Source organism: Gossypium raimondii, chromosome 10 (assembly GCF_025698545.1).
Source record: "Gossypium raimondii isolate GPD5lz chromosome 10, ASM2569854v1, whole genome shotgun sequence".
In the NCBI taxonomy this organism is placed as follows: Eukaryota; Viridiplantae; Streptophyta; class Magnoliopsida; order Malvales; family Malvaceae; genus Gossypium; species Gossypium raimondii.
In genome coordinates, this window is record NC_068574.1 from 52,408,427 (window position 1) to 52,419,873 (window position 11,447).

The 11,447-nt window shown below is 26.1% G+C and overlaps 1 protein-coding gene across 1 annotated transcript; it reads left to right on the forward strand.

Moving 5' to 3' along the window:
• Positions 1-2,475: 2,475 nt before the first annotated feature.
• Positions 2,476-3,002, forward strand: LOC128033740 (putative lipid-binding protein AIR1). The gene has a single exon (XM_052621777.1). It carries the CDS (start codon positions 2,588-2,590, stop codon positions 2,990-2,992), a length of 405 nt encoding a protein of 134 aa, XP_052477737.1. The 5' UTR covers positions 2,476-2,587; the 3' UTR covers positions 2,993-3,002.
• Positions 3,003-11,447: the final 8,445 nt, after the last annotated feature.

The window sequence follows — 11,447 nt, forward strand, 5'->3', positions numbered from 1 at the left end:
TGCATGTGTTGAGCCGAGGGACAGAAAACATAAAAAATGGTAAATGCAGTTGTAGCCGTCTAGGTAAGTTTCTCGTTTTTTTTTCTTTTTCCACCTAACTATTAAAACTTAAAAAATGGTCATTCAACTGTTAGACTTCTCCTTTTATGGTCACCAGCCATTAAATGGCTAATGGGAAGATGATGTAGCGGATTATAGAATTGACATAAAAGAAACTTTAAACCTCAACCTTTATACACCGTGCCAAATTAGTGTTGATTCTAAAAAATTAACCCTCAATGTTTTCACATTGTGTAATTTGGTCTTCTTCTTCTTTTTCAAACTTTCAATTCTTTGTGACCCTTTCACTAAAAAGCTAAAAAAGAATATAAATCCATCAACTAAATTTGATCGGAGATACAACAAAAACACTCGAAAATCAAAGATGATAATTTTTCATCTTTTCTTTCTCTCAAAATTAGCCCTCAATGTCACAAATAAAAGTAAAATTGCGAGAGAGAGAGAGAGAGAGAGCTAGAGACCTAATTACACAACGTTTACATGTTGAAGGTAAAGATTTTTGGGATCAAGACTATATTGACACAATGTAGAAATGTTCAGGGTTAAAGTTGCTATTACGCCAACTGTAAAAGATGTCAAGTTATCTTTTCGTTAATAATTTAACAGCTGGTGACCAGAAAAGAAAATTTCGAATAATTGGGTGACCAGAAAAGAAAATCTCGAATAGTTGGGTGATCATTTTGTAACTTTGCGTTGTTGGGTGACCATGACAACTCTCATATTTAGAGTTATTTTAGTATAGTTTTTTTTATAGAATTTTAGGGGGTAAGTTGAGCATTTAGGTTAAATTTTAGTACATTTTATAGTTTTTCAGATTAATTATATTTTATTTGAGTTTTATCATTTTTAGAGTTAGTTTGGATTCGTGTGCTATCTTCCTCTCTATATTGTAAGTTTCGGATGAAGAACGGGGGCCTTGGAGCACGGGGTAAAATATAGTGAAGAGAAATCATCTACTCCACCAAACTTGATTCAGTGTGGTGGAGCACAATCTTCAATTAAGAATTCCAGATAGCAAGCAGCCCACTCCACTGCGAATTCTACGTCTGGTGGAGCCAAGCGATTAATACCCTAAAAATAGAGGGTGACGTGATTAAGCGGAATAGGAGAGGAAAATGAGTGGAAAAAAAAAGAACTTGGAGGCGAAGGAACAATTCTCTTACACTAAGGGGAGCTTCAACCTTGCAAAGACGAGAAGAAAAGAGATGGAGCGCTTGGCTTTAGTTCGACGATTATTTTATCTCTAGATTATTTTATTTTTACTTTTTTTTCAAAGCAAGTTTGTTTTGAGTTTCTTCTTGTGATGTTTTCTCAACGCAACAAGAAATAAAATCTATTTTCTTGGAATGATGATGAATCATATTTTTTAGTTAATTAAATATTTTCTCTTCAACTGTTTCAATCTCTGTTAATTATTTATTCAGCTTTATGCTTATTTACTCTGTTTGTCCGGCCACCAAGTCGTATTAATTTGGTGGTCTTGATTTGTCGTAGAAGAGAAAAATTAAGGTTTAGGTCTAGACTAAATAGATTAGGATTAACTATAGTAGCTATTGACGAATGAGTTAATTTACAGCTAGGATAGGAATATACGATCATAAATCAACCCAATAAGCTTTTCCGTAGTGGCGTTGCTCGACTTGCCTAGCACAAGAATATAGCTGGTGGGGAGGGGATTAACTTAGCTAGATATTGGGAGGGTCTAGTTAATGCCACGAATCATAGGTTAATAATTGTATAGATGAACAATTGAATGAGAGATAATTGATTAACATAATTAGGTAAATTAGAGTTCCAAGATCTTTCAAAATCGATTGAGAAACTTAGTAATTTTCATTTTTTTTTTATGTAGTTTAATAAAATCTCTTTAATTCCTTTAGCTTAACTTCAGTAGTAATTAGAATTTCTTTTTTTGATCCAGATTGGAAAAAATTGGATAATTGATATTTAGCAGCTTAAAATTAAATTTGGCCCTCATAGGAAGGGCATCATCTTATCACTGTATTACTTGATCAATACGTGCACTTACATAATAAAGTTTCCCACATAAAACCAGAAAAGAAATTAACTAGTAATGGAGTGGCTACCTATATAGTTTACCACACCATTAGTCCTGTTGAGCAGCTCAAAGATTTTAATATATATATATATATATATATATATATTTATGACAGAAACCTTAATTAGGCCATGCATGTCTGCAAATATAATATATATATACATATACTAACAACGTTGTACTCATGTTACTAATTAAATCGATTAAAGATGCCTTGTGATAAAGAATTCATCCATCATAGACGTGGGAGAATTTTGCCAGCCAAACAGATACTCCAAGATCCAAGATTCTCCAACTAATCAGGCTTCGTGCCTCCCATTTTCTAGTTCTAAAAAAGCTTCAAAGTTCATACATTCCAGCTATAAAAACCCTTTGCTCCCTTCGCCACCTTCATCGGCAGTTCCAGCTTAATTTCTCACAACAAAAAACTCATTTCATCAATCACTTCAAATCATTTTCTTCTGGGAAATGGCTTCTAATGTTAAAGCATCAACTGCTCTTGTTCTTTCTCTTAACCTTCTTTTCTTTGCTTTTGTAAGCTCTCACAACGTGGAAAACCCCGTTTTTATTCATCCAGGAGATGTGTACCATAATGGCAGAATCACTCATGGTCATCCCGGTACATGCAATCCCCTAAATCTCGGTGTATGCCTTGGCCTGTTGGATTTGGTGGGTGTTAGTGTCGGAAACGTACCTACAGAACCATGTTGCAGCGTGATTCAAGGATTGGTCGATCTTGAAGCTGCAGTTTGCCTTTGCACTGCTGTCAGAGCCAATGTGTTGGGCATTCCCATCCACCTTCCTATTTCATTGAGCCTCTTACTCAATAAATGTGGAAGAGAAGTAGCTACGGAATACATTTGCAGCCCTTAAATAGCCTTCTTCCCCATTCTTTGCTTTAATTGTGTCTTGAAGTTTCCGTTTTCTATTTGTTCCATTTTTTATGTTTCCTTTCTGATTAAGTCTTTGTATTGTTGCTCATGAGTTGAGGACGGCTTTCAACCTTCCCTTTCATTTTTATTCTAAATAAAATGAGAATATTATTTGAACAAAAAATCCTATTTTATCATAATGAGTTGGAAGGGGTGTTTTTAAGGGGAAAAATCATAATTAATATTTTCAACATTATTTTTAATGTTATATGACTACCAAGTGGATTTTTATTTCAAGGTGTCAAACCAGTGAATTTAATAGAAGAATTTTAACATTTGTATTTGTTGGACTTGAATTTCTATATTCATAAAATACGAGATTAGATTCCTCAAAATACAAGTAGGAGACTAACCTCCTAATGCACGAAGCGTACATATACTTAGAGCATATTTTAACCTCCCAATCAATTAATCAATCCAACGCTAAGCGTGGAAACCATACCGATTAGTGTAAAAATATTGATCGCGTATTTTTATATTTCAATTTCTTTCCTAAATACTCGAGATATACAAATTTTACTTGAAACTCTATTCTAATGTGCAATGTTATACATAAACTTTGATTTTGTGTAATTTGGTTTCATCCAATTTTATAAATCTCTAACACCAATAGCAATGCAACACCATTTTATATGTATATGTTGCATCCACAAATATTTATATTTATATTTATGTGATGTAAAATAAAATAAATCGATGTATTTATTTCTTTAAATACATATAGTTGAATTAAAATCAAAGTTTCAACTATACATTTGAACATGATTAAATTTTAAATGCATAATTTCACCAAATTAAAGTCGGTGTATCAAAGTTCACATTCAATCAAATTTCATGTACAATTTTGAGTTTTATCCCTTTACTTAGAGACCAGCTACATTACTTATTTCAAGTGTTTCTTGAGTTGGTGTGTAATGTGGGTTCCTATTTAAGCCATCAATTAAAGAAAGAAAAATGCATGTGTTGAGCCGAGGGATGAAAACATAAAAATGGTAAATGCGTTGTAGCCGTCTAGGTAAGTTTCTCGTTTTTTTCTTTTTCCACCTAACTATTAAAACTTAAAAAATGGTCATTCAACTGTTAGACTTCTCCTTTTATGGTCACCAGCCATTAAATGGCTAATGGGAAGATGATGTAGCGGATTATAGAATTGACATAAAAGAAACTTTAAACCTCAACCTTTATACACCGTGCCAAATTAGTGTTGATTCTAAAAATTAACCCTCAATGTTTTCACATTTTTGAAATACTTTGGCACCGTTAATTTTGGGATTTCGAGTCTTAACTCTTATCTATTTACTTGTTCTGACATTAGTTGTTTCGCATAATTCTAATTGACTTAATCTAATTTATGATTTTATTCCTCAATCTAATTTTATGGACTTTACTAATACTAACTAAATTATATTGAACAATTATCAATATATATAAAAAAGCTTCATCTAAATTCAATCTCTTTTATCTCTCAAATTAGCTAAAATGTCAAAAATAATCTCAAGTAACAATTGAGATGATAAGCTATACATTAACTAATTGACAAGTAAATTTGTGATCTTCTATTTCTAAATTACTAAAGTCAGTATTACTAATTAAAATTAGCTATCTAAAATTAATGTGACAAATGAAAATGAAGATTACAAGTTACTTTGAATAATGATTTGTGATCATATAATTATAATGTATAATAGTTAATTCTACTAATGAGATAATTTAGTAATGATTGTTATATGTACAATTGATAATTAATTAATAGATTTTAGTAATTTGTTTAGTTAATTATTTGATTTATGTTTTGTTAGTAATTATTGTATTTGACATTGTATTGACTTTAATTCTTGATTTTAATTTAGATATTAATTTAGGTATGATTCGGCTATCTGATATCTTATGTAGTTTGAGCAGATATAAGGGAAATTAAATTACATAATTCAGAGATTCTGATAATGGAACTAATAGATTCTTAGCAATACGATTAGTCTGTAAACCGATTAATTAGTTAATGAAAAACTTGTAAGCTTGAGTTATGAACAGTAAAATTCTAACTGAAGATAGTTACGAGCTTATTAAGATATTAGATATTATTTATTAAAGTTTCATTTGTATAATTGTGATATTTTATTTTTAGGCTTAACATTAATTAGATTAAATTGTATAATTCTATGATAATATTATTATAATTTTTGATAAGTTATTAATACTTTTAGGAATTGTAATTGATTCATATATTGAATTTATCAGCATATATAATTATTGATTTTATGTTGTTCAAATTATCTTTGATTCTAGTCTATTATGGATTGTATTCAATATGATGTTAAATCTAGTATATATGACTATAGTTAATCATAATTTGATTCATGATAATGTTGAATAGATATAGTTAATTTAGTAATATTTCATTATACTAATTAGTTATTCATGTAGTCGAAATCTATAGCTGACTATTATGAATTGATTTGATTTATCACTAGATAAAATTAAGTTTATATTAAACCTTAAATTAGTTAGATTACAGTTATCGTTAATATCTAATTGTAATTATGAGATAGAAATTATTTGCATACTGAAGTAAATCTATATTGTATCTGAAAAATGTGTTAACTTATAATTCATAGAATAATTGATCATAATTATAAGATTATATAGTCAGTCTATTAATCAATTAAATAGTAATATGTAGCTATATAATAAATAATTGATTAAATATATATTAGAACTTCAGATTAATTGTATTATGTTGAAAATTAATTTAGATTATAGTTTGATTTTATATTCATTCAACTCAGAAGATTATTAGATATTTGTCGAAGAATGAGCTATAATCAATCATGATAAATTGTCAAATAACAATTCTATTACATGATCATATTCTTAGCATAAAATTCAATACAATACTTAAGATTAGAATTATATCTATTGACATCCTTAATCTACTAAACTTTCATATTCATGTTATAATACATTACAGTAATTAAAATCATAATCGTTGATAATGATTCTGATATGCTATTAAATTACTTCAATGCATCACAGTCTTAAGATCTATAACTTCGCTTCATATATCAAGCTCATATAGCTATTCATCTATCAGTAAACTCAGATCATAGCATTCCATATTACCTATGTTTTCATCCTAACTTCTAGCAATCAATTTATATTTTGAATGCTATTATTAAGCATAATGCTCTTTTTTATGTTATTTAACTACTTGATTTTTATCTAAATGCATTGATGAAGAAAATCCTTTACAACCCAATTATAATGTGTCTGAGAATATTGCTATGTCAATACTCCATTACCAGTTATATGAGATTTAATCTCAGTGAATTATCTAGCTGATGCAATTGTATATCCGATCTTTCTGAACTGTTATCCTATCATGAGCATGTTGCAGTCTCATTACATTTAGTTGCCTCATCATTTAGTCTATCACTATTGAACTGTTAAGTTAATACTTGTTCATTTCATTACTTACTTATCAATTATTGACATCTAGATTCTTTATCGTATGATTGGTCTACTATTATTTACTTAATCTAATATGTATGACTTCAATCTGATTTTATATATGAATTGAAATTATTACATTATTAAAGATTTATTATCATTGAACAATTATTTCTTTACATATATTACAACATACTTTGTAATCGTTAAATTTACTAATTAAAATTGTAAGTTATCTAACTATGAGCAATCTTTTACCATATATATCACATGTTCTAATTCCAATATCAATTATGCCATTTATCTAACTTAGAAATTCAATCATATTACTCAATTCAGACTATTTAACACTATTACTATCTATCACTTTAATTCTAATTAATAATTGTTTCTCAATATCAACTTAATCATCAATGAATTTGTAGATCATTTGTAATGAATTTACTTCAATTAATTAATATCAAATATTATTTATTACTTAATATCAATTCTTAACTAGATTTATCTATTCAAGTTTAACAAATTATTTAATTCGTCAAAATTTACAAATATTACAATGTCTAAGATTCATCAATTTATATTCATATTCACATTTCATTCATTATACTTCTAGTTATATATACATTTAGCTATAGGAAGTACTTAAGCAGAAATTCAAGTATCAGTTAATGTCATTAATTTTGATGCATTTACCTTAGTAATTGTATGTTTCAATTTAGCTTGAATACGTTATTCATTCTTATCCTATTTAATGAATGTATATTTAATTTTATGAATTTCAATAAATGTTAAGCATAATGTTTAGAATTACTAAACATCTTTGACTTCAATTATTAATTCATATTTACTATATGTTAATTTAGAATTATAACTAATTTATTTATTCAAATTTATTCAATTAATTTTAATAGATTAATCATCTGACTTAAATTGTTGAAGACTACACATAATAAATATTAACTAATCTATTACAACATTATTCATAATTGAACAATCAATATGATATAATTCCTATGTCTCAGTTAAATTTCTATGCCATACAATGTTAATAAAAATTTGCGATAATAAAAATTGGAATAAGTTATAATTTCCTATTTCAAACTTGATATTAAAATGATCATTTAATTGAGTATCATGTGACTTATAATTACATATTTATAATTATGTGATTGTAATGATCTTTATATTGATATTCAATAATAATATTTTAAGTAAATTTGATTTAATTCTAATTATTTATAATAGTCATATTAATTATTGATTGTCAATTGTATTTACGATTTTACAATCTTTATGATAAAATTCATAAACTGTATTGATCGTACTAAATTATTAAATTACCGATATTGATAAATTTAATTTGATTATATAGATTAGACTCATAATTAACAATGTTACTGAATGAATATTGATAGAGTTCATATTACTTATGGAGATTATTTGATAATTGATAGTTTACAATTGTAGTAATTTCAGATCTTCAAGCAAGTTACAATCAATGCTTAATTTATAATATTTTAAAATGATTAATTTTATAACTTACTTAATTATATTAAATTATTAATTTGATATTGATAATAAATTTTTAGGAAAATTGAAAATAGAAGCTTGAATTAGTAAATTTTTGCATTAATGACTTACATTACTAATGTCAATTAATATCTATATTCGATATTAGTAAATTTACAGTTAGTTTATTTAAATTAAATAATATTTACATAGTGTAAAGTTTATCAATTCTGGAATTGATTTTTAACAATAAAATATATATTTTAATATCTTTATAGTCAACTTAATTAAATGTAATGTGAATATAGTAATTAATTTACTCATTACGTATTCTAGTATTATTTTAAGTATGTAATTAAGTTTAATTAAATCTTTGATAAATTAGAAGATATCCTAATTGATTCAACTGATAAGATATTAATTCATATTAATAGCTCAACACCAAACTTTTCATGGTCAACTTCCTTACAATAATTGATAGCTGTGGTAGATAAATTAAATAATTTGAGTAGATTCTGAAAAGAATATTAATATTTTAGAAAAATTCTATTAGATAAATTAAATTTTATCTTTTACATTTGTACTAAATTCTTTTATTTTAAATATATAAATTTTCGTAATTTGCATAAAATTTTTATGATTAATATTTAGAATCAATTTTAATCTATTTAAAATTGTATTTGATCTTAATTTTATTGTAGTTTTGCAAGCATTATGTGCATGAAATTCAATTAAGTTTAAATTTATTAATAGAAGCTATTGAATGTTAATGCTAGTCGAATTCGCTATTACCTATCGTTCATAAGTTGACTACAGTAAAATATAAGGAAAATTGGGAACTAAGTAATGGACTAACTGTTAATATAGAAACTTAGGAATAAATTATTAAAATTAATAATTAATTTTCTAATTTAAATCGTAATTTATTTTATTTATAAAAGAAATTTAATCTATAGGTCAATTTATAATTTAAATTTGATATTTGAAATATATTTAATTATATTAATAATTATTCGATGAGATGATTTTCATGATTTTATCATAAATTAATTTTACAAAAATTTTTAAATATTCTATATTGATTTGAAACATTTATTTAACAATCATTAGTCTTTAACTAAAAATTTTTCAACTTAATAATTAATGTTGATATTCAATTTAATCATGCAGTCAATCATCATATTAATCTAAACAATTAACTAGCTATATTAATTAATTGAAAGAATAGTAAATAGAAGAGAATTTCTAATAGTTCAACTCCATATCTCATATCCATCATGATTCGTTTCATCATTGTCATTGGATTTTAAATTATCAATTCAAAGCACTTTCATGTTCTACCAATTTCTATTTAAATTATTAATTTCATAATTCATAATGCTTTAATTACTTCAACTTACTTTTCATTTTTTAATTTATGAATGTAACTACCTTTATTACATCAATAAATATTGTTAACTTAAATATGAATTGGTTTATTTCAAATATCTATGTTCAACTTATAAATTTGAATATTAAGCTGTAAATAAGTTCAAATAGATCAAAGATTCCTAAATTTGATCAATCTCTTCCATAAATCGGTAGGCTAGGAAACTACAACTATATTTCAATTACTTAAATTTGCAGAATTATTGCAATTCATCATTCATAATAAGCCATTAATCTATAGTTAAATTGTTGAATTATTTAAATTTCTATAAATAGATTTATTCAATCTACTAATTTTACATTAAGTTAGAGTAAACTTCATTTTATATTCAACAATTTATAATGAATCACAAAATCATTATTAAAGTTAAACTTTACCACTTTATAATATATTTATATTTGAAATTAACTGAATTTCATTTTATTGATCTAACATATTTTACTCAATTTAATCTTAACCTTGAATTAATTTTATATTAATATAATTCACTCAAAAAACTTGTAAAATGAGATTAAATCATTATACCTAATTACCATCTTAATTAAAATAAATTTAAGCTTCCATGATAAAATTTGTTATTTGATAATTTCATCCTATAATAATCAATTTCAAATCATTAAGTTTATTTTTAATTTAAAGTCAATTATTTTAAAGTTAACGTTTCTTGCATTCACTCATAATTAATTGAAGAAAATAAATTAATTGATTAATAAATTGTAAATTACTTACTTAAATTCTTAATTTCGTTATTTTATTAATTTTAAAATTTTATGCTTAAATTTTAATACTAATTTCATAGTACATTATAAATTTAATCTATCAATTTAGTATTTAAAAAAATCATATTTAAATAATTTTTGAGTTTCTTCTTGTGATGTTTTCTCAACGCAACAAGAAATAAAATCTATTTTCTTGGAATGATGATGAATCATATTTTTAGTTAATTAAATATTTTCTCTTCAACTGTTTCAATCTCATTAATTATTTATTCACTTTATGCTTATTTACTGTTTGTCCGCCACCAAGTCGTATTAATTTGGTGGTCTTGATTTGTCGAGAAGAGAAAAATTAAGGTTTAGGTCTAGACTAAATAGATTAGGATTAACTATAGTAGCTGACGAATGAGTTAATTTACAGCTAGGATAGGAATATACGATCATAAATCAACCCAATAAGCTTTTCCGTAGTGGCGTTGTTCGACTTGCCTAGCACAAGAATATAGCTGGTGGGGGAGGGGGATTAACTTAGCTAGATATTGGGAGGGTCTAGTTAATGCCACAGAATCATAGGTTAATAATTGTATAGACTGAACAATTGAATGAGAGATAATTGATTAACATAATTAGGTAAATTAGAGTTCCAAGATCTTTCAAAATCGATTGAGAAACTTAGTAATTTTCATTTTTTTTTTATGTAGTTTAATAAAATCTCTTTAATTCCTTTAGCTTAACTTCAGTAGTAATTAGAATTTCTTTTTTTGATCCAGATTGGAAAAAATTGGATAATTGATATTTAGCAGCTTAAAATTAAATTTGGCCCTCATAGGAAGGGCATCATCTTATCACTGTATTACTTGATCAATACGTGCACTTACATAATAAAGTTTCCCACATAAAACCAGAAAAGAAATTAACTAGTAATGGAGTGGCTACCTATATAGTTTACCACACCATTAGTCCTGTTGAGCAGCTCAAAGATTTTAACATATATATATATATATATATATTTATGACAGAAACCTTAATTAGGCCATGCATGTCTGCAAATATAATATATATATACATATACTAACAACGTTGTACTCATGTTACTAATTAAATCGATTAAAGATGCCTTGTGATAAAGAATTCATCCATCATAGACGTGGGAGAATTTTGCCAGCCAAACAGATACTCCAAGATCCAAGATTCTCCAACTAATCAGACTTCGTGCCTCCCATTTTCTAGTTCTAAAAAAGCTTCAAAGTTCATACATTCCAGCTATAAAACCCTTTGCTCCTTCGCCACCTTCA

Coding starts and splice junctions, on each gene's coding strand:
- LOC128033740 (XM_052621777.1), top strand. CDS start 2,588: ATGGCTTCTAATGTTAAAGCATCAACTGCTCTTGTTCTTTCTCTTAAC.